The sequence below is a fragment of the Natator depressus genome, chromosome 18 (genome assembly GCF_965152275.1).
Source record: "Natator depressus isolate rNatDep1 chromosome 18, rNatDep2.hap1, whole genome shotgun sequence".
In the NCBI taxonomy this organism is placed as follows: domain Eukaryota; kingdom Metazoa; phylum Chordata; order Testudines; family Cheloniidae; genus Natator; species Natator depressus.
The window spans coordinates 20,059,363-20,083,365 of NC_134251.1; the positions used below are offsets into that span (position 1 = coordinate 20,059,363).

At 44.7% G+C, this 24,003-nt stretch overlaps 1 protein-coding gene across 7 annotated transcripts in view; it reads left to right on the top strand.

The window, feature by feature from the left end:
- The window catches only part of TP73 (tumor protein p73), an 81,758-nt gene that overhangs the window by 23,883 nt on the left and 33,872 nt on the right, over positions 1-24,003 (top strand). For 5 of the 7 annotated variants that reach the window (XM_074933863.1, XM_074933858.1, XM_074933857.1 and 2 more), the window contains exon 4: positions 17,506-17,751. In XM_074933863.1, coding sequence (XP_074789964.1) covers positions 17,506-17,751 — 246 coding nt within the window. Of the gene's footprint in view, positions 1-5,962; positions 6,218-17,505; positions 17,752-24,003 lie in introns of those variants that run through there. The other 2 variants (XM_074933859.1, XM_074933862.1) reach the window with 2 other exon arrangements.

Below are 24,003 nucleotides of genomic sequence, written 5' to 3' on the forward strand. Positions count from 1 at the left end.
GAGACTGAAAGCAGGGCTGGTTCAGGCAAATCTTCGCTCACACGGCCCCCACTAGTGTTAATGGGATGGTTACGTGTGCCACTGCTGCGGGAAGTGAACATGAGCTGCTTTCCGCTGCCTGAGCGCTCCGGAGGGATCAGAATGTTTCCCTCTTTATTGTCATGGCCCTCTCTGGGACACATCACAGGCTCTCCTTCCCTTCTCTGGAACAAGAACCTCCAACCACTATTCCCCTCACTCTTTGCACAGACCGTGAGACACTCACATGGTTTCGGATACTTTACTTATGCTCTTCGCACCTCAGCCCTGCTTTAGGAGGAGAGGAGATCTGGATCCTATACATGTTCTTGACCAAGTCACTTCCCCTCTCTGTGCCTGAGTCCCTGCATCTGTCAGCCCGAATGGCAGCCCCCTCATGTCCTCACAGAGGTGTTGAGAAGCGCAAAGCATTATTATTCATAAGAAAACACACACAGAATAGCTCTGACCTGTCTAGATTAGAACTGTTCGCTCCATATGTCTGGGCCATTCTGATGCGCGGTTTGCAGCGATTAGTATGTCAAAACTTCCCTGTCAAACAGGTTTGGTCTCCTGGGAACGTCCCCTCTTTAATGTTAAGCACACAGGCAAGTGCTCAGAACTCCTGTCCATTTATTAAATCTCCCTCCTCAAACCTCCAGCTTCCCTCCTAAAAGTCCTGAGAGTCTCCTTCCGTCTGCACTTTTCCCTCCTCTGTGGGCCTCTTTCCCTCTTCTCTGCAGCCTTTGTCTGCCTGGCAGACGGCATCAGGTGGACAGCGAAATGCTAATTGTGGCTCTGCCCCAGCCTTTTGGCCGTGGCCTCCCTTCTCGTTATTCCTGCTGTAACATAAGCCGGGCCAAGTGTGAATTCCATGCAACCTGTTATTGCTGCTGAGGGGGGGCATCCTACTGCCCACACCGTACTGCAGGACACATGCCAGGGGCTGATGAGCATGTAGGATTCCTAGCGTCCTGGCTTAGAACTGGGGAGCATGTGTAGAGGGTGTAGCTACCTGCCAGTGCATGTTAGCACTAGTTTGATCGAATGAGCCGTTAGTAAACATTTATACTGGCCCAGCTTTGGGACTGTACATTATATTGCTTAGCTCAGGATGCCATGAGTCCAGCTGGTACTATCTGTCACCACTAAAATGTGTAGCAGGCTCACACGTATAAAAATAAATGCACAGGCATATGATCCTTTCGGCCTGAAATAAAGGTGGCATATGTGTTGAGTAAAGGAGGTGGCTGTTAGTTCTTTTTTTTTTGAGGCAAAGTGCTCATGAGGTTTAGAGACATTTCTCAGGGAAGCAGTATAGTTTTGTGGTTACAGCAGCCAGGACTCCAGGGTTTTACGCCCAGCTCTGACACTGATTTGCTTTGTGACCCGTGGCAGGTCAGTTAAAAACTGTGCCTTGGCCTAGGCATCTGCAGAAGAGGGGTAATGGTGCTTCTTTACTTCATGACCTGGGGGGTTGTGCCATCTTTTGAAAATATGACCCACCGTGTATTAAAAATTCCCATCCATTCAGAAAACCATCTGTCTCAAACCAAGGGGCAACTGCAAGGGGCTGTGGCTTTCTTTCTACCCCGTGTTCCTGATGGGATTGAGAAGCCTCCAAGGATACTGAGATATAGCTCTATTATGATGTCTAGCCAGGCGTAAAGTGCGTCTCATGAAGGCGTCTCGTGGGCAGCTGGCTCAGAGTGCCAGGCACTCCCATCTCTCAGGAGGAGAGCAGGCTAATTCTGGAGCTACCGCACATCTAAAAAAGATTGTGTAAGCGGGTGTTTGTGGCAGACCTGCCAGTGACTAGCTTTCCAGGGTTTAGTTGTATGCACAGCAAAGATTCCTTGCAATTTATGACATTGTTAGACTTTTGGTTTGTGCACGGGTTTGATAGACAGAGCTACTTAATGCACCAAAGATTTTTGAATATGAAACTAAGAAATGCTAAACAAATTAGGAAATGTTCTGTATTTTCCCGATATGTACAACTACTGCAATTCATGGCTTGTATACAGTAAAACTCTGAAGGCTTGAAAGTTGAGTCTGCATAAGCCTCGAAGCATTTGGATATTTCTCTGCTTTTCTGTGGTCTAGAAATGTCCTGGGAACAGGCATGTCAGGAGATTTCTCACATCCTGAGTGCAGCCAGATCAGAAGTGCCACCAGGGCGGCCTTTCCTACACGGGTGTGCTGTTTCTGATTCCAGTCCTGACTGAAGTGAGGACCTGCGGCAGGGTTGTGTTGTTGAGGGAGGGGAATTATCCACCGTTCTTCAAATCTGCACACAGATTTGGTTCAGGTTTGTTTCTAGGATGGGAAGAAGTTTCTGGTAAAGTTCTCCTTTTATCCAGACCAATTTGTCCCACCCTTGGCTGTCTCTGACACTCCTGGAACCTGCACAGTTCCCCTGACTTTGATCATGTTCCAGCCAGAAGCAGCTTTTAGCATCCAGGATTCCTATCGCATCTCTCTCGAATCCTGCCAGTGTGTGGTGTTGTACTGCATCGCGCTGGGCATTGGGATCTCTAGCATAGGCGTCAGTCAGGTGCCAGCAGGTGGAAAAAGCAGGTTTTCTTCGTGATCACAGCAATATTATTGCGGGTTTAAAATCACTCAAAGCTGATGTCACAGTAATCGTTAGCTAGCAGTAAAAGAAAATGAATTACTGGATGAAAACAGAAAAGACATGGGGCCTCTTTGGCCACAGCATTGATTTCCTGCAATTATTCAGAGCTGTTGGGCTATTAATTGATACCTCCCTGGGTGAATCTTGCTCTGCCGCAATACCTGGGGGTGTGGGGGGTGAGGCTGATAGTACACCTGGGATTGCTGGTTAATAATAGCACTTATTTTAAAGGCAGAGTTTCATGTTTAAAAAGTGCAGGAGCTACCAGGCAAGGAGATACAAATCTTCTTAGTGTGAAGAGATGCCTAATTAGGCCACGTGAGTGGTGTGGCATAGAGTTAAATGCTACAGCTGGATTAAGGGTTGGATAATATTATGACCTAGGCACATCTGTGGCTATACATGCTAAAACAGAGGTCGACGGATCTCACACTTCAGGCTGTAAGCTGATCACCTGGGCCGAGGGTGACCAGATGTCCTGATTTTATAGGGACAGTCCCGATTATTGGGGCTTTTTCTTATATAAGCTCCTATTACCCCCCACCCTGTCCCGATTTTTCACACTTGCTGTCTGGTCACCCAACCTGGGCCCCACGGGCAGAACTGCCAAATATATTGTGAATTTTTCACCTCCTTTTGAAGCACCAGGTAGAGGCCACTGCTGCAAATGTCTCCCAAATGTAATGTTTGCAGAGATAGTGGAGCAGACACAATCTATTCAAGGAACCAGCACCACTCTTCTCCGCTCTGCTAGGATCACTAATCAGGGACTCTGACATCCTTGCTATGGACAGTTACACTATCCATCTGCCTGTGTCTACTTCCACTCTCCTCCTCTCCAGCTAAAAATACCCCCCACTCCCACCATTTGCTTCTATGTTATTGGCCTCTGGCTCTCATGAGCTGTTCCTGGACCATCCTGTCAATTGACTTCTCTTGATCCAGACCTAACAGCACCTCTGAAGCCCCTCACTACCAACCGGGATTTTCATGAGTCCTCAGAAATTGGAAACTCCAGAGTCACAACCCCAAGGTAGGGCAGAAATCTGTCAATCCAAAACATGGCTCAGATGGTGAATGTCACTGAATTTGCCTCCAGCCAAAGAGTTGTTTGTGCCTAAGATTATTTTTTAAATGTATTTTCTGGGAGGTTGGTAGGTGAGACCGTTGTCATCATGATAATTCACAAGCTGCATTTGATGTGAAGGAATCTGATAGTCCGATTTCATGTTGGAAGAGAATTGATTAACAGTGTTGCAATGTAGCTGACTAGAGGGAAGTCTTGGTGTTTTTCAGGCTTGTTAAGGATAGGTAGATCATCTCTCCTTGAAAAGAGGCAATCCAATGACATAAGAACAGATATGGGGGAGGAAACGTTGAGTTATTGGTGGAGAGAAAACCCAGGAAATCAGCCGCCCATCAACTAGCTGCTCTGTGGCTCTGAACCGACAAGAACTTCCAAACTAGTGAATCATGTGTTCGCTTTTCCTCTCAATATTATCTTGTAGTTTTGGTTAATGGATCATGAGTTACTATTTAGCATGGATTGCAGCGTGGGGACATTTGTGTGACTACATTCTGGGAACTTCCCTACTGACCCACTAAAGGCAATCTGCTCTTTTATCTGTAAGAGATAATGATGTCATCCCACTTTATTCCTTCGGAGATGTTTTCCTAGACATAGTGAACGGTAAACCTGTGAGCTAAGTATGCCTCTTTCTGCATTGTACTTGTTATCAACTCCAGTTCTTCAAGAGTAAAAGAAGGAAACCCTGTTGATGTCATATGGATAACAGACCTTAGGAGGAAACTAAAAACAACCCCGCCATATATCAGAATCATGGGATCGATAGATAGATAGATGGGGTTTATGGGGATAGATAGATAGATAGATAGATGGGGTTTATGGGGATGGATGAATAGATAGATGGGGTTTATGGGGATGGATACACAGATAGATAGATAGATAGATAGATAGATAGATAGATGGGGTTTATGGGGATGGATACATAGATAGATACATGGGGTTTATGGGGATAGATGGATAGATAGATAGATAGATAGATAGCAAAAAGAAAAGGAGTACTTGTGGCACCTTAGAGACTAACCAATTTATTTGAACATAAGCTTTCGTGAGCTACAGCTCACTTCATCGGAAGCTGTAGCTCACGAAAGCTTATGCTCAAATAAATTGGTTAGTCTCTAAGGTGCCACAAGTACTCCTTTTCTTTTTGCGAATACAGACTAACACGGCTGTTACTCTGAAACCTGTCATAGATAGATAGGTAGATGGATGGATGGATGGATGGATGGATGGGGTTTATGGGGATAGATAGATAGATAGATGGATGGGGTTTATGGGGATGGATGGGGTTTATGGGGATAGATAGATAGATGGATGGATGGATGGGGTTTATGGGGATAGATAGATGGATAGAGAGATGGATGGATGGATGGATGGGGTTTATGGGGATAGAGAGATGGATGGATGGATGGGGTTTATGGGGATAGACAGATAGATAGAGAGATGGATGGATGGATGGGGTTTATGGGGATAGATAGATAGAGAGATGGATGGATGGATGGGGTTTATGGGGATAGATAGATAGAGAGATGGATGGATGGATGGGGTTTATGGGGATAGATAGATAGAGAGATGGATGGATGGATGGGGTTTATGGGGATGGATGGATGGATGGATGGATGGGGTTTATGGGGATGGATGGATGGATGGATGGATGGATGGGGTTTATGGGGATCGATAGATGGATGGATGGATGGGGTTTATGGGGATAGATAGATGGATGGATGGATGGGGTTTATGAGGATAGATGGATGGATGGATGGATGGGGTTTATGGGGATAGATGGATGGATGGATGGGGTTTATGGGGATGGATGGATGGATGGATGGGGTTTATGAGGATGGATAGATAGATAGATAGATAGATTAGATAGAATAAAGGCCAATGTCTACATTTGCCCAGCTCCACAAACACAGTATTTGAGTTATCCCAAAGTCACTTCATGCACTCATCAGTGCAAATCTAGTTGCCTTATTCTACTGATAAAAGGTGCAGTTCAAATGGCTTTTAGCTCCATTGATCCTCTACAAGCAGCTTTTTGGAATTAAATCCAGCTGAATTTAATTATGGAGAAGGACCCTCAGACTCCCCCTTGGTAAGGACATTTGGTACAGTCCAATACATCATTGGGCAAGCCTCAGCCTGCCTGTGTTTTAATGAATAGTCATGAGGGAGAGAAAGGGGTGGGCCTGAGTTTTGTTGTTAGATGCAGATGACAGAACTAAGGGAGATGGAAAAAGCGAGAAAGCCAACAAACTGCAGACAGGTAGCCAGCCCAGCATCCCCGGCGCTGCCTCTCCCTAGTCACTTGCCCTTGTCTTTACGTTCCATTATCGTATGTCGATTAATACCCTCTTTATTTTTTCCATCCTCCCGTGACCTCATGACTCCTGTGGCGGGAAAGTTCCTAGTTGTTTTTAAATTCCAAGAAGACTAAAATGCTGTATATTAGCGACCCAATGCAGCATTACACCACGGTAGGTGCTACCTTTTCTGAACAGCATTTGATTTATTATTTTTCCTCCAAAGGGAATGTCCTTCCCCCCCCCACCCAAGACAAAAGGCTTTGCAGAATATTGCACTCGCATTCTGTTTTCTTGAGTTTTGCGCCTGTTGCTATGTGAGAAATGCCACGCGTGAGATTCAGTCTTCATTCAGGCAGGGTGACCCAGTGCAAGAAGGTGCTGATGTAGAATGGAAGTTGGATGGATGCTTGCTTATGTGCTCTTCTGCACATGTATAGATCATGTTGTTTTTAGCACCAGGAGGCACTCATCTGTTCTGAGCATCAGGCAGGTTGCGACTTCATGTGCAACTCCAGAATGTTGCAAAAGGAAATTTCGCCAGATTCTACTTCAGGATGGGGTGGTTAAAATGTTGTCTACTTAGCTGGCAGGTCTCTGCTGCACTCTCTTTATATCTAAGATATGTGTTGTGCTTTGCAAAATCTTCAATGTGATTTAAATCTCCGGCTGAGGTAGCTGTTTGAAGCTCCTGAGTCCCCCATGAATACATCTGTACAAGCCTCTATACCCTGCATTGTGGTTTCTCCCGTATCTTTAACTAACTACAGCTCTGAGCTACAATTTAAAGAAACAGTCTGTCTTCAAACTTCTTAGCTGCGGCAGCACCAAGGCACTGGTGCATCCTTCATTTGGGACTTGCTCATTTGCAGAAACCACGGGAACACTTGCATCTCTGTAATGCTGTGTGTGTTTGTGTCCCCAAACAGGTTTCCTTCTGCAGATTAAAGGGGCTGGGAGATTATGACAATTAGCACTGGACATGGATTCTCATATATACATTTTCAGCATGGTCTATAAACTATATGATGCTGTTTTAGTCTACAGATTTTGTTTTGCTGTTCTGGTATTCAGGATATATGAGGCAAGAGCGTCCTTAATGAATATACAAGGTGAAGGAAAGATCTATCCCCAAATGCATTTCCTTTTTAAATAACAAAGAATTTTTTTCTGAGGGCAGTTTTCTTTTTGTATTTATTGATGAATAATTATACATATAGAGTGAAACAGTGTTGCAGTTCTTGGTTGAAATTATTGAATTGCTTGTTTCTGTTTCCACATATGGTGGCTTGGTTTTGTATTGTAATTCCGTTACTCTGTGTGCCATTATTACAATGATATTTCTTTTTAATGTTTACATGTGGATTTTTCTTTTAAAGGGACACCACCAACTTGCAATCTAATCATTCTCAAAAAAGGAGTTAAAATCATTTTGGGTATGACAGCTGCCCCTGAAGCCCACTGCTGACATTTGGGGATTTACAACCACAATTTCCTATTTTTAAAAATAATCTTGCTTCTTTCTCCTATTGCTTTGTAACAAGTTCACACAATTGCCAGGGGAAATCAGCTATATAGGGAAACAGGGAAACTGTCCGTACTCAAAGTGCTTTTAAACGCACAGAGAAAACATAGTGGGGGAAAAAAGGGGTGAGGGAAATACTTTTGACTAATCTCTATGGACTATGTTTTGGCACCTTTACTCACCCTGCATGTAATTTGACTTTGTATTCATTTAATTTATTTAATTTAATTATGTCAGTTTATAGGAGTGCTAAAAAGAGAACCCATTTCTATGCTTTATTCGCCCTGGACAGAAATTAAAAATGTAGCCTAAGTGCATCAATTTAAAATAGCTTGCCACAATCCCCATCTCTCAAACAATTCCCCACCCCAACAATTACAATTGTAAATAGTTTCAGTGGGACTGCTCACAGATTAGAGTACTCCTCAATATGAATAATAGTGGCAGAATCCAGCCCTTCGTTCTATAATCTGCAATGTTTCTGTAACAATTATAGGGAACACATTTTTGGGTAGGAATGTGAATTTTAAATGGATGGTGTGTCTGGTTCAATGTACCGATGATCACTTAGGTTGCTGGACACGAAGCTTTTGTTTTCACAAATAGAGGAGTTTACTTTTATCAGAGGCTGTTGTCTTTTGAAAAGAAGAATGTCTCTCACACTCTGAGCATCGGTGCTCATGGCAGTGGCTCACTTCTGATTTATCTACACGTTGTACATTCTTCTTGCACTCAGGCACTGCACATGCTGGGACAGCTGGCTGGAGTGGATGTTGTATTGTAAATAGCTGCACATTATTGTTGCGTGTAATGAATCTAAAGGGGCAGCAAACATCCTTCCGAATGCACTCATAGAGCATACAGAGCGGGTGCTTTTCAAGTTCAATATCTTACCCCTCGTTGTGGGGCATTTTGAAACACCAACAGTAATTTTGTTGCGTGTCCATCTCCTGCAAAATGTCATGGCCCGAGAAAAGCTCGTCCTAGATCAGAAAGCCTCTGTTTCATTGTGCTCTTATTTAGAACCGATCACACCTACTACACTAAAATTGTGTGGGAACATTTACACTGGTAGATGCTGGGTCCTTTCTCCTGGCAACGATTCATGCAAGGGACTTGTGCTACAGGTTCAATGCTTTGCACACTGATGGGAGCGTAGCTTGCTTGCAGGTAGTGGCTGACTCAGAGAGTACTATATGTAGGGACTGTCCTTTTGCCATGTGTTTGTCCAGCACCTAGTACAATGAGGCATTGGTCTATGACTGGTCTTAGACACTATGGAAAGGCAAAGAATAAATAATAATAATAATAACACAAATAAAATATTGCCCAAAGGAAAAATGATTCCCGAGACCATGGCGTATGGCCCAAAGCTGAAAGACTTTATTCAGATACTACTGTGATGGGGATGGATGGGTAGAAAGGATTCCCTCTCCTATGCATTTCATTCCAATTGCTCGTAAGTCCTCTGGGGAGCAGGGAACCTGGTGCTGGGATGGCAGCCTTCGTAGGAGCAAGACGGACAGTATCTTTGTGAGAAAGGGAGCAGAATGTGAGCCCCCTCCCTACAGGAGCAGCCTTGAGGGTAGAGAGGGGAGGCATAGGGTTGTCTTCTCTTCCTCCACCCTCACTTCCTCACCTGCAGGAAGTGTTTCAGAAGGGATGCTCAGGAAGTTGGTCCAAAGTCACCCCCTGCACAGGAGAGGTCAGGTCAGCTGGCTGTGGCCATGGTGGGTAAAAGGTGGGCTTGGCTTTCCCAGTGGGGGACGTAGGGGTTGGGGGAGCTATAGGCTGTGGTAGCTTGCTGCTGCTCCCCCATTCCCATGACTGGACATTTTACTTATGGGTAAAGTGAGGCCCAGAAGGCTATGTCACATAGTCACATGGAGAATCAGTGATAGGGCTGGATATCCTGAGCCCAGGGGTCCTGACTCTAACCATGGTAAACTTGCAACACTGTTTAAGAACTCTTCCTATTTTTGTCGACTTTTGCAGCAAACACTTCCACTGGTTTCTGGCTTTCTGCAGTCTGCAGAGCTCTTGACTCCTTGGAAACAGAAATTGCCAAGACGGGAAATGATTCATGTTTATTTCCCACTTTTCAGGAGATAACTACTGGACCAACACACACTTTATTCTTTGTCCCTGACGATCAGAACACACATTGCTATTATTTTTGAAGGATGAATTTTTATGTACAGAATGAGAATCCGAAAAAGTAGTATGTTGGTTCATCAGTGTAAACTAGTTACTTTCCGTTTGTTCCTGCGAAAATAGATTTGATTTTCTTATTTGGCGATGAATGTTTCTGGCAGGATGTTATCTTGCAGTTCATTTTATTACTCCAAGAGTAGTAAGAAATCAGCAGCTCTGTGCTTATCTGGCTGAACATGCCATCATGGGCTTTGTGGACTATTTTCCAGGTATATTTTGATAACAGTTTAAATGAAGTTTCTTGTGATTATTTCTGGAATTATGGATAGTTCATGAGGTTCTTGTTTATCTGAGGCAAACTATACAGCAGGAGAAACAGACAGAGGGTTTCATGCACATATTTAAGGGGAGAAGAGGGATGTATTTGCAAACGCAAGTTAGATCTTGTTTGACATTCCATCAGTTAGTCACAGAATCCTGACGATCTTGTGGGAGACGTAGAGAACTGGAGGTCTTACTTGGAAAAGCTTGATAGCTTTTTTTTTTTAAACGATTATACTGTAAACCCGTAACTTTCCTTTGGGTGAGGTTAGGCTCCCAAGTTAAAACATGTCTCTTGAGTCTGAAATCTGGTTAGTTGCGAGCATTTCAGACTGACTTCATTTGGGGGGAGGAGGAGTGTGAAGAGCTGTGCCCGTTTGTCATGTGAAATCATGCTTTAAAAAACAATACATTTAATAACTTGTTGTTTAACACATGTACATTTCCAAGTGCCATTATACACTGTGAGCCATGATGTGTGACGACAGGGGCAGTTCTTTCTCCCAGAGCAAAGGGGTTGGTTTGAGAACAGCTTGCAATGGCCTCAGCAATGGAAGACTGGATGGTTCAGGGTAAAGACAGATGGTGATTTTCACATCTGGGTTGCTGGGTCAGTGAGGCTGGGAGTGAGTGACAATAATTACCAGTCTGAGGGCAGTTTGGTGGCCTCTGTGCTCTGAGTTCAGAGAGCAGCAGACTGCCTGAGCAGAAATACCGAGGGATGGATGGCCAAGGAGACGGACTTGGCCGGAACTGGGTGAAAGGCGTGAATGTAGGGAGACTGGAATAGTAGTCTGTTCCCTGGACATGGTTCCCTCAGAGGTGTCTTGGAACACGTGTGCAGGACGCTCTCTGGACGAGGCTTGCGCAGCCTATGCTGTTCCTCTTGTATGGATGAGCTCAGGTTTTGCAGTCCCACCGGTGAAAAAAGTGGAGACACTTTTTGGATCATTATATTCACCTAAAAGAGACCCTGTGAAATAGGGAGGAGGCTGGTAGGAGTTATTACAAATACTCTCTTGGCTGTTCATGGTCTTAGTACAGTTGACAAGAATATGTGAGAAGTTGCCATAAGAGAACACGTGAAAAAAACCTATAGAATAATGGGTAAAAAATGTTTAACTCTTTCCATTAAACATCACAGTGGGGAAACGGTGGGAAAATTCTGTAAAGATTCTTCATGAGCAAATCTCAGACAAATTCAGTGCTTTAATTCAATAGATGTGTCTCATGGTCACTTTGCTAGAGTGTTCAGCCATGGAGTGCGAAAGTCCTCAGTTTATCCAAAGACTAGGTTCTACATGTAATAGATCAAGCTTCTCTCAGATTAAAATGATAATCTCATGAGAACAGGCTTTTTCATTTGTGAGATTTTCAGAGTGTTCTGACTGCATCTGACTAGGAAACACCACAGGAGCAATGCTTGAGGTGGAGAATTGAGGTATTTCTGCTCTGATCCCAGGTGACACCAAAAAATATGCTAAATGTTTTTTTAAAAAAACAGTTCACATTTTTGGAGCTTTTTTTTTCAACCTCAGAAAAAGGCTGGATTTTGGTCTGAGTTTTGGATGTAGGATTAGGTCAGTTATTGTTTTCACCTGCGTGGTTCTGCTACACTTACATGATATTTAAGGCCATAGGATTTACCAAATAGAGGAGAATAAATTCCATCTTGTGCCATTGTGACACAGGCATGCCCAAACATGCCCTAACATGCCCAGGCAGGCAAATTACACCTATGTCTCACCAGCTTCATGATATCTCACCAAAGTGGGGAAAAGCTAAGAACTATCTGATTGCCATGGTTGTTGTGAGAGGTTTGTACAGCAAATATTTTAAGAGCTATGTAAAATGTAGAATACTATGGTCCCAAACTGTTGGAGATGAAACGTCTCTGAGGTGGGGAGGATCTCAGCTAACTCAGTCAAGAGTGAGAATAATCAGCATCTTTTGACCCAGCCCAGCCCTGTGTTTACAGTCTGGACCAGATGCAGTCTGGACCAGATGCAGGCATGAGCATCTACAAAGGCAAAAACAAAAACAAAAACCCAACAAAAGATTCTGAACAGGGGACCCTCAAGGGCTGAGCTGAAGTAAATGAACTGATTATGAAAAGAGACAAAAAGTCTGGGGCTGCATAGAAGAAGAAGAAGAAGCAAGGGCACAAGATGTTACTTGTTACAGAGGTGACATTCTGCCAGCGTAAGCATCCCATGAAAAGTGGATCCCACCTCTCTGGACTGGACCAGTGCTGTTAGGACTGACCACTGGGTGAAAAATACTTTATTAGACTGTAAGGGAACTGGTTAATAAGTACAGGCTCTCGACTGCGTTTTATATTTTATGTAACACTGTAACCTGGTGGTTCCAGTCCTTTTACTTGCATCGATTTTGGATCTTTATCTTAAGCTGTGCTAAATAAACTTCTATCTGATTTTACTGTGGACACGACCCAGTGCCTTGCGCTGAAGAGGGCGCTGAACTGAGGGGAGGCTGGTGGATGGGGGTGCACTGCTTCCGTAGAGGCAGCAGATCAGTGTACATTGAGGGTGTCCAAAAGATGAGGGACTGGGCACTTGAGTGTAACAAGGTGGCATGTGCTAATTGTAGCCTGCAGTGGGAACGAGTGTGGCTTGCAGAGCCCGGAGCAGAGCACTGGAGGATTTTCCCCGGTGGGCACAGATAAGGCTCTCTCATGCTGTGATCAGGTGATAGTGATTCACACTGGACACCTTGGTAACCCCAGAAGTGTCACAGACATCAGCTGTTAATGGAAATATTTGACAATGGAAATTCAGAACAGATGCTGAAAACCAGCTTTATAAGAAGGCAGGAACTGGCCCAGTACACACAAAACAAGGGTAAATTCGGCCAATTATCTTATTTTCACTCTGCATCAAAGCTGTGCATTTGAATGTCTCCCAAACCGTGGACTGCATTATTGCAAACTGCAAAAAGATTATATCACTTGTGTAAAATGAATTGTACAGCCTGCCTCTGAAAGGTGATTGCAATGTTCATCCACCCTCACAAACCTAAAGAGGGAAACTGGGTGGGGTGTGCATGAGTGTGTGTGAAGGGGTGAATGGATGGATATGGTTGTGCATGGGTGAAGTGAGAAATAGGCCCACCCCTATTGCAACAATGCTATCATCTTATCGGCGGGTATGTTAGGGGTGGGATGGGTGGTTGCTCTGTGGGCTGTATGGACCAAGTTCATCAAGTAATTCAGGTGCTGATTGTGGTATTCAAGACATCTCATACAGGGGAACGTTTGCTTGCTCCAGAGTGGAGACCTCGTCAAGGATTCATTTACAGAGTGTGGCAGTACCACTTTATAAAGATAGAGGGCACTCTAATGACTCCTATGAGTATCTCGAACAAACATTGCAGCTGTGTCCCACAGTAAATTGCAACTTTTATCAGATAAAATTCCAACCCTTCCCAGGGCGTCAGTCTCATAACTTTCTACGACATTTGCCTTGGTGGAAATGCCATTATTTCTCTAAAGCAAAAGCACTTTGTAACTGAAAAACAGCCTTAATTCCATGAAAAATCTGAGAGATGAACAAAAAGTCACTGTGAGACAGGGGTTGCTCCCTGGTTTAACCAGCAGGCTGGTGGGGCAGACGTGGGGTGTTTTCTCCAGCCCTACCCTTGATATTTTTATATTTAGGCGTCTTACTTTCTTTTTCAGTGTGACCCCACAAACAGAGCCGGTGCATCCAACTTCTCCCTGATTCTGAGAGTTTCCTGTCCCGTGGATGCATGCATGCCTCTCCTAACAGAGACATATTCATATTCTTTGGACAGTCAGACCTAGATTTCTCTAGTTTGCAGCTCTAATCCGTTCGGAATCATTTAGGTTTTAGTGTATGCTTCTGGGAGATAGCGGAGGGGGCTGCTTTTCAGACAATCAGTGGGAGATGATCTCTCCTGCTAAACTCGACTACATGACTGGAAAGCTTTGTATGAGCGCGGGGTAGATAAAGAATTTCAGTTTGTCATTAAGTCCAAGATCTTCAACAGGGACCAGTGATTTTGAGTCCTCAAGTTGAGATGTCTTAAAGAGTCTGATTTCCAGAAAGTGCCAAGCAAGCATCCCCCTCTGAAAATCAGGTCCCTTTAACGCAAGCATCCACAATCAGTAGTCGCTTTGAACATCTTCTGTGGGGTGAAAGTTAAATCAGGAGGCAAACTGGTGTCTGTGGTGTCCCTTCAATGGGAGTTAGGTCCTGCTTTCCAAAAACCAAGAAGTGAAATGTCACTCTGGGGCCTGGGAGTGGGCAACACTGACGTAATAGGGTTATGACAGGTCAAGAGCGAGGTTAATTACTGAAGCGGGAGAACGGGTGTGTGTGTCCATCTCTGTGTGTCTGTCTGGGTTAAGAACCAGCATCAGACCCACATTTTCACAAGCTCAAAAATGCCCCTAAGCAAGACACACAGTAATTTCTGTTAGCAAATTATTATTAAATGTCATGTTTAACAAAGGGGCCTCGTCTAGCGGCTGATCCATTGAGGGAATGACCAAACTACAGCTATAAGCTAGAGGAGTCCTTTAGAACAATGGTAGACACTCATGGTGCTGGAGGTCCTCAATTCAATCCCCAAAGATGATTCACGACGGTGCCCGCTGTGAACGAGCCTCCAGCAAACCCCACCTTTGTCTCACTGCTATGATGAGGCCTTGCCACTGGCCAGCAATTGCATCTTTGTGCAGAAAGTCCCACCTACCAATCTGGGTCGTTTTGTCCAATATATTTGATTCGGTCGGCCTTATGGAATTGAATGCAGCAGCCAATTGCATCCTCCCCCCCCCCCCCCCCGGCGTCATGGAGGGCAGACAGGACATGGTGCAGGATGCTTCGGAAAGGTGCACCAGTGGGCTATGCTTGGAAGGTGAGGAGCAGGACTTTGCAAAATCAGGCAACGGGTGCCCAAAGGCCAAGTGGCTGGGAAACTGGTGCTTACAATTCCGCCTCCCCCTGGTGCTTAGAAGTCCCAGAGCTGTCCGTGCAATATACCATTACTCGGTGCATTCCTGCTCTCCCACCCCAAGGGAAATGCATTCTGTCCCACTTTGGAACAGGGGTGACCTTTGCTCAAGTCTACCCTTGACTTTTTTATTGGGCTGGCTGCCAGGGTTTCCCTGGGCTGAGCCAAGAAGCTCTGTTTTGCAGCATGTATGTACATGTGCACATGTTGCTGTCTGGGTCTGGGCACGCTGCAATTACCAAGAGATAGAGACTTTTCAAAGTTGTTTTCTCCTAAATTTCTTACAGCTCCCGAGTGGTCTTTGTTGCTTTGGGGGCAGCGGAATCATGGTTGTGGGTTTCACCCACAGGTTGTTCCAAAGGGACTAGAGTCAGAGTTTGATGATTCTTTATGGGCTGCTGCGATCCCTCAGTGTCGCCTGCATGGGCTGCGGCTGGGCTTTTGGCATTAAATGCTGTCGGTGGTGTTGGGCTAACTGGGGGGGGGAGCACATTCAGCCTGTAATGTGAAGGCAAGGGGAGGAAAGAGACACGTGAGGAAGAGTTTGTCTAATCGGTGTCACTTTCCTGATGGGAAGAATTGGGAACAGCTAGAAAAAAATGAGAAAGTTAAATAAATCTGGGAGGGGAAATGAAGAAGGAAAAGTGAACGAAGGAGGAGTAAAGCTGGAAGAGAAAGGAGAAAATGAAAGAAGAAATAAGGTTTTATTCCAGTAGTTTGGATAATGATATGAACTAAACACGATCCACAATTGCTAACCAAGCAGATGTGACAGGTGAGATACGTGTAAATAACAGGCTGGCCCCAGAGCAGCTTATTTGTTGATGTGTCTATGTTCAGCATAACCCAGCGCAGCTAGTATATGGACAGGAGTCAAGCCCAGGAGTCCTGACTCCAGCCCTGTACCCTGGTCACCAGACCATCCTACTTCCCTCTGTTATCACTTGGATATGTCTCCACAGTGCATGTGCATAGATAGCAGATTGCCGCAGCACGGCCTTCCTTCCCAGAGCTGATAACAATGAATCCACTTGGTGGGTCATAGCTTGAAGGCAGCTCTTTGCAGCGGAGTGGATCCTTTTAAAACCCTGTGCTGGCTACGTGTGATACCACTGGTAATGGAGAGCAGCGTGTGCATGGAGACTCACCGCCCAGCCACCACTGTAATTCATTCAAGGTGACTCTTCGGGAGCGAAGTGGGGAGCAGGGAGCGTTTTGCTCCGCACACGTGGGCATTTTGTTCTTGAGTCCTGGGCATGCATGTGTTTTAAGGACTCTCCTCTCTCTTCCAACCTGGCTCCTTCTCCTGATGGAATCTGCAGGGAAGGCACAATCCTGCACTTGTTGCATCCCACTGCTTTGCTATGGGAATAAAGTCACATACGCATAGGCTTCAGGGTGGGATCCAATGGGAGGGGAGATGGGTAGTGACTTGGGGTGGAAGGGCCTGTTTTTACACACAGGCATCTCAGGCAATGAACAAACCGTGGGAAGAAAGATTATCAGAAAGGCTGGAAGGTAAATTCAAGGCTTCAGCATCAGTCTCTCTTCAGAACTGATTATTTTGTTTCCAGTTCACTAATAGAACTTTCTTTCTTTCTATGAAATAGTGTAAAGTCTAGCTACTACTGAGCTTCTGAGATGGGGCTTCTCTGCTACTAAGGTGGGCCCAACCTACAAAAGAGATCCAGAGTTCAAACCCCACAAAACTTAAGGTGGCTGGAATCTGGGGGTTTGGTTCAGCCCTTTAGAAAGATAGGAGCCATTTGCAAAGTTTGGTTCCTGTTCTGGGTTGCTGTGTGAAGTTTGGGAGTGTTTGGCTCAGGGTTGGGGGTTGGGTTAGTCCCATATGAACTGAAAGTACTGAGATTTGAAATGGAAGTGAATGAGCCCTTACAGAAAGGTCCCTGATGGAACCAACGGGGATCTATAGAAATCCCTCTGAACATCTCCAGAACTTAACAGAGGATGAGAGCCTTTCCAACACACTTGTTCGGGCATCCTCTGGAGTTCTGTACTATTGGTGTATTCTGTAGGGTGAGCTCTAAGATCATTATCATTTTCTAGTCAATAGGCCATTCCCATAAGGGGGTAGCAGAAAACAGCAAATATATGTCTCTTCCTAGCTAAGTGATGATTTCCCTGCAAAAGAGGTGGTTTTACACTGTTAAGTGCACTGGCAATCCAGGAATCTTGGCCCCTGGCTGCCTCCATTATGGATGAAGCTGACAAAAGGGGGTGATGTCAATGTGTCAGGTTTTATCCCTTTCACAAGTGGTGACCTGTTTTAAAAACAAACCAACCCAGCGGAGGTATTTCAGCTAACTTTCCAGTGTGCTGGCCCTTTAAGGAGGCTGTAACAGGACACCTGAAGTCCTGGAGAAGTGTAGCTGAGGTTTCATTGTCTCTAAACTGGCTGGTGTTTTCTTTTTTTTCCCCCTCCTCCCCTTTTCCCTTCCTCCAGTCCCAGTTTAATTTGCTGAACAGCAGCATGGATCAGAGCATCGGCACCAGAGCAGCTTCCACCAGCCCTTACAACTCTGAGCACCCTTCCAATGTTCCAACGCATTCTCCCTACTCGCAGCCCAGCTCTACCTTTGATGCCATGTCCCCAGCTCCTGTCATCCCCTCCAACGCTGACTACCCCGGGCCCCACCACTTTGAGGTGACTTTCCAGCAATCCAGCACAGCCAAGTCTGCCACTTGGACAGTAAGTTGCATGAGTTCTTCTTGACTTCAGTAGAGAGATGCATGTGTGTCTGTAGAACTGTTTGCAGTGAATCTGCATCAAACCCTTTACTGTCTCTGCAAAAAGAAAAGGAGGACTTGTGGCACCGTAGAGACTAACAAATTTATTTGAGCATAAGCTTTTGTGCCCTCCTTTTCTTTTTGCAGATACAGATAAACACGGCTGCTACTCTTTACTGTCTCTGTATCATTTTGCAGAAGGATACACAGTGCATGTTTATATACTGCGGACGTTGCAATGTCAGCTGCAAAATATCTGGTTGTTCAGTAGTCAACAGAGAGTATTTTGGTGGCCACCTTTAGAGGCAGCAAATATAACTCAAGCCTGACAAGCAAAGCTTTGGTGGGAAATAGGGGGTTTATTTTCAGGATTTGTTTCCAGACACAGTAGAACCCTGGATTTTTCATATTTTTTTTATTTCTTTTGATTTGTAATAGCAAATGAATCACTCAAGCTGTAAGAGCCCTGATGATAATTAAACTTGCAGCCACAAAAATATCATTTAGCAACGTCACACAATAAGAAAAATGAACAGAGGAGCCAGTAGATAGTAGATAACACAGTTGCAGAGACCTTTTCCCTACGAGTACCCCAAAAGCCAGCCGCTCAGCTGTGTCAAAGAGATGGCTTTCACAGCATGTCTTCAGGTCAACGAAAAGCATCATCTCAGCACAGCAAGGGACAGGGAAATTACTGAGAGAAGAAGGGTGCTGCTTTTCTCATCAGAGGTTAGATCCTAAATTCATGTCATAGGAGCTTTTGCATAAGCATGGCCCATAAAGAAAAAAAATATTTACACTGATCTATTTTTAAAATATTTCTGTCCTAGACGTTTCTCTGAAAACAAAGTATTCACAAAAAAACTCCCAGTGCAACTTAAGCACCCACTCAGATCCCACCCGCCAAGAAATGCCTGGGAAAATAGAGGCATCTTACAGACAGAGTTCATCTCCCTGAGGTGAGATAGCTGGCACTGAAAGGGAGCAAAGGGGTCTCCTGTAGGATTGTGGTTTGACCGTGCTACCAAACCAGCACAGCAGAACATGAGCAACGTGTATCAGCCCTACGTGCGATAATGACTTGTTTTGGAAGCTGATGTGTTCAATTACTGTGAAAGGTCTTTCAATGATGGACAAAAAGTTGTCTTCCGGCTGTTTAATGTATGGGCTATGAGCGTTGAAACCCCAAATGGCTGCAGCTCCTATTCTGTTCCTGTCAGTCCAATATGTGCCACCCCTCTAGCTGCTGCGTGTGGGAATGGAAAGTGCACACGGAATATAGCCTAGCAGGAGTGTGGCAGGGAAGAGGTTAAAAGGGCGATTTGTAACAGCTGTCTCCCAGCAGTTTGTTTTGTAATTCTAGACAGCCAAGCTTCCCCATGAAAATGAATAGGGAGAGCAGTGAGGGGTCACCTCCACGGGGCTCCCAGGTGAGGGAGATGAATGGGACTGCTGAATTCTAAGCATGCCCAGCACAGTGCTGAAGGAGGGAACTCCTATCCCAGTGCCCATAGCATGGCAGCCCTCAGCACACAACGAGCTCTTGTCAGAATGATCCCCCAGCAATTATAAGCCAAAATATGTGGATCCTGGTATTGGCAAAGAATAAGGAGCCACTGTGGTGTAAAATAAAGCAAATGCAAGGTAAATCCGTACAGCATTGCACTGACCACTCAGTCTTCAGAGAGCAACAGAGCTTCTAAAGCAAACCAGAAATAAATCTGGTTTTAAAGGGATCATTGCTTTCTTCGTGGCTTGGCGTAAAGGGCCAGATTCTCCTGTGTAAATAGCATAGCTCCACTGAGCTGAGGAGCCGGCCCAAACATTTTATGGGGAATCTGTACTTGGCCAGCATTCTAGCTAAAAGGACAGGCTGTCTGGATGGCAGTGTATCCCCTGCCCCCCTCTGGGTCTGTGAAGTGTAGATTAACAACGGGGTACCTCTCTGGATTAGGTCTGGGATTAACGTTAGGCCTTGAGGGTAAGAAACAACCCTAGCCTGTTCGTCTTCCCTTGGGGGGAAAGCTTCCTCAGTGAAATGTGAAGGTCAGTAGGAATTGCCCAGCTAGCGGAGGGACTCAGGACTGTGACCAGAGCCAGATAAGAACCTAGGTAAGTCGGTAGGGCCAGATTTGGATGAAAGATGGAATTTTCTGCCCAAACCCTGGTTCTCTGGTGGTGACGTTCAAAAGGAAGGGACACCAAATGGAAAACAAACGTAGGCTACTCTGATGGGTCTCATCTCTGAGATTCCTCCCTCCTCGGGCACTCAAGCGAGCTAGGAGCCACCACATGGATCTGGGGTAGCACGGTGGTCATCGAACGTGGTTTGGTCAGATACAAAAGGCAGGGTTGCTTTAATCGTGAAGCCTGCAGTTTGACATCCCATCCCCTGACAGTGCAGGTGAAATTAGGGTGACCAGACAGCAAGTGTAAAACATCGGGACAAGGGGTGGGGGTAACAGGTGCCTATATAAGAAAAAGCCCTCAAAATCGGGACTGTCCCTATAAAATCGGGACATCTGGTCACCCTAGGTGAGATACTAATAATCAGCCTGGTGGCAAACAGCAAAGAAAATAAACTCAGCATTTCCCAGGGGGATTCAGTAGCTTACTTGATCTGGTATTGCCCCCCAGTGATGCAAGCGGAGTGTATCAGCTACAAACGCTTGAGAGACAATGAAAAGCCAAAGACAGTTCAGCCTGTGCTGCGAGACAGCTGGATTCACGGGGACAGGGACAGATCCCGGATATCAGAGAATGCCCTCCTGGATTCTTACCATACTCCTGACATTAATACACACCGACACAGAGCTGTGGTCAGGAGCTGTTCAGTGCCTGTAAATCAAGGGGAAACACCTGCTGAAGGAGCACCCACTGATCACAGTTGAATGACCATTAGGAAAATGCCTTTTTCCTGCTCTCAGATGTTCACTGATCCTAGGATTTGTGCCTGGAATACACACAGGGTGTATATACCCGATGCCATGTCACTCCCACAATAGCAGCAGCAACCGTCAAGGATAGAGCAGCACAGAAACAAGTGCTTTGGGCTCATCCCGTACAGCACGCAGCCACTGACTGCTTCACATCCCTCGTTCTGTTTCAGTGCCATTTTTCTATCGATATCAGCTTTGTTGCTGACTGTTGTGTCCCAGGTTAGTGGGAGCTCTGTTTCTGAGACTGGGGATCGTGTTCTCTGTCACTAGAGATCCGGGCACGCTCAGCTTCATTGATGATGTCTGCACTGCATGGGCATCCACACAGCACTGATTATACTACCAAAGTCCTCTGCCATCATGCACTGGGCTCCACATAAAAGTTAGGGTGGATTCTTTTGCGGGATATTCAGTTCTTCAGTTATTACAGAGCCCTGCTCAGGAAGCTAGGATCTTCCCAGGACCTTGCACTAACGCAGGACAAATTATCAAAATCAGGATATTCTTATTTCACGGGAAGCACAGTGGAAACTGCTTGCATTTCATCCAGATTCAGTAGAATTCCGCTTAGAATGAAGTAGAATGAAAGTCCCAGACTGTTTCAGCATATCACACTGTGTTGGCTGCAACCCTGGTTTCTTGTATCCTTACACTTGGAATGAAGTTGATCTGTGTGGGGGGAAAATGACTAACATGAGAGACTAGTTTTCATGTTTGAAAACCCAAATTATCATCCCCAGCCATGCATTCAAGTGCCCAAATCAGCTTTGACACCTGAAAGAGGCATGTAAGCCCACATGGCTCAAATACACATTTGAAAATTAGCCTCCAGGAAGTTGTAGGCACTTCCATACCACAGTGAAAGAATGAATATGTGGAATGAATGTGTGAGATAGACAAGGTCTGATTCTGCTCTCAGATACTCCATTGTAAGTCAATTTGGAGTAACTCCACTAAAGTCTGTATAGTTACAACATGTAAAACCTGTGTGAGATCAGAATCAGGCCTATCATTTCCCTGTATTTTGGACAGTGAAACTTGTGGCAGATGCTTGGTTCCAAACATCAGCTGCGTTGCTGGAAGGAGCACAATTTCCCATGTGACTCTGTAGTGACAATTGTAACATCTTCTCTTTTAACAAATACTGGTCATGCTGGATTGGCAGCGAAACTCATCCCATATTGCATCATCTGATTGACAAAGTGTCTGAACTTTGTAATTTTGTATTTTCTGTTAAAAGAAAGAGATTATTTTCCAGGTCTGTTTTCTCTCCACTAGACTGCATGCTTTATTTCCCCACTAGATACAAGACTGGAGAATGAGTATTTATGCAAAGAAAATGATTACAATTGAATCAAGTGATCACACTCTAATTTCACTTGCTATATGCAAACAGCAGATAGTCTCAACCAAAGTAGTACTAATCAGCAGTTAGGAATGCAGACAATTGATAAGAGAAGCTAAAGGTATCAATGAAAAATCTATGGCCAGTGGGGTTGAGGATAGCAAGAAAAATTTCTTTAACTGTATCAGGAATACATGAAATCCTAGTAATGCTATAAGTCTGATATTAAACAAAGATGGCAAAATTATTAATCATGATGCAGAAAGTAATAGTCAACAAATATTTCTGTTCTGTATTCAGAAAGAAGCAAGATATTTTCATATCTTAGAGTGATAAAGAAATGTTTTCTATTCCATCAGTACTAGGAAGGATTGTAAACAACAACTATTAAAGTTAAACATTTTAAAATCAACAGGAGCATATAAATTGCTCCCATGAGTATTAAAAGAATTGGCCAAAGAGCTCTCTGAACCACTAGTGTTAATTTTTAATAAATCTTGGAGCATTGGACTGGAGAGAAAGCCAGTGGATGATCAAAGACCCTCTTGGCCAGTTAGCCTGACAATGATCCAAGGCATAATCATGGGTAGGCTGATATGGGGATACAATCAGTAAAGAATTAAAAGGGGCTAGCATAGTGAATACCAGTCAGTATGGATTTATGGAAAATAGGTCTTGTCAATAGGTCTTTGATGCTGTGTTTTGATGAGAACACTAGTTTGGTTGATAAAGGTAACTGTGTTGACATAATATACTTAAACTTCTGTAAGGCATTTGACTGAGAGCATCAATTAGTGCAAGGCAAGCCAGGGTTTAAATCTGCAGTGACCAGCTTGCCACGCACTAAGTGGCCATGTGGATCCTGGTACCACACACTACAAGTTGCATAGTGTGCTTTGACATACTGCTATTTCAAGTACTTGCGTGGGAGAAGGTTTCTGGTAGTACAGGGCTCTTTAGTCTAAAATTAAAAAACATAATGAGATCCAATGCTTGGAAGCTGAAGCTAGACAAATTCAGACTAGAAATAAGGTGCAAATCTTTAACAGTGAGAATAACTAACCATAAGAACAACTTACCAAGGGTTGTGTTTCTCCAACACTTGAAGCATCTAAATTAAGGCTGGATATCTTTCAAAAGATAAGCTCTAGCTCAAGCATAAATTATGGGCTCAGGGCAGGAATTACTGGCAAGGTTCCTTGGCCTATGCTATGAAGGAGGTTAGACAAATTGTAATTCATCCCTTAAAATCTGTGAATTTATGAATCTATGAAAGGGAGTAATGGAGAAAGGGACCAAGGCTTCAGTTGCAAATTGAGGGCTTATGTGGGTCAGAAAATGTTTCTTTAGGGCTGCTCCATGGGAATCTCCTGCAGAAGATGCGTGTGAATCAGGAGTGCCTGTCCTGTGCACTGACCATCAGACCAAATCTGTCTCTCTGCAAAGCGTTAGTGGTTTCTGTCTCTTAGTACAATCCTTTTGAAATAAAGCCGTCGTTGTATTTTATGCAAAACCTTAGAGCCAGGTTGTTTTTTCAAACAATCTCTTTGTCAGTGGAGGGCCATGAGGTGGGACAGACCCTGAAAATGAGATTTTTTTCTGTGCCTTGGAAGGCCCCTCTGGTGGCTTGTTTCCTGAGGTGGGAGGAAAGGAGTGGATCTGTAGCAGTACAAGACAGGGCATGCAGGGCGCCTACCTGCTTGTTGGAAGCTGTCAGGACTCTCCGTTTCCTGGAGCTGCCTGTACATGCTAGAGCTGGGAGCCGATCTTGGCTGTTTTCTCACATTCAGCCCCCTTGCCATGCTAGCCAGCTGGTAACTGATAGATAATTAGTATTTTTCTCAAGTACAATTTCAGACTGACTGGTGCTTTCCTCCCCTCTAAAAACATTATCGTCCTCACCAAAGCCAGCAGAACCGTTAATAGGGTC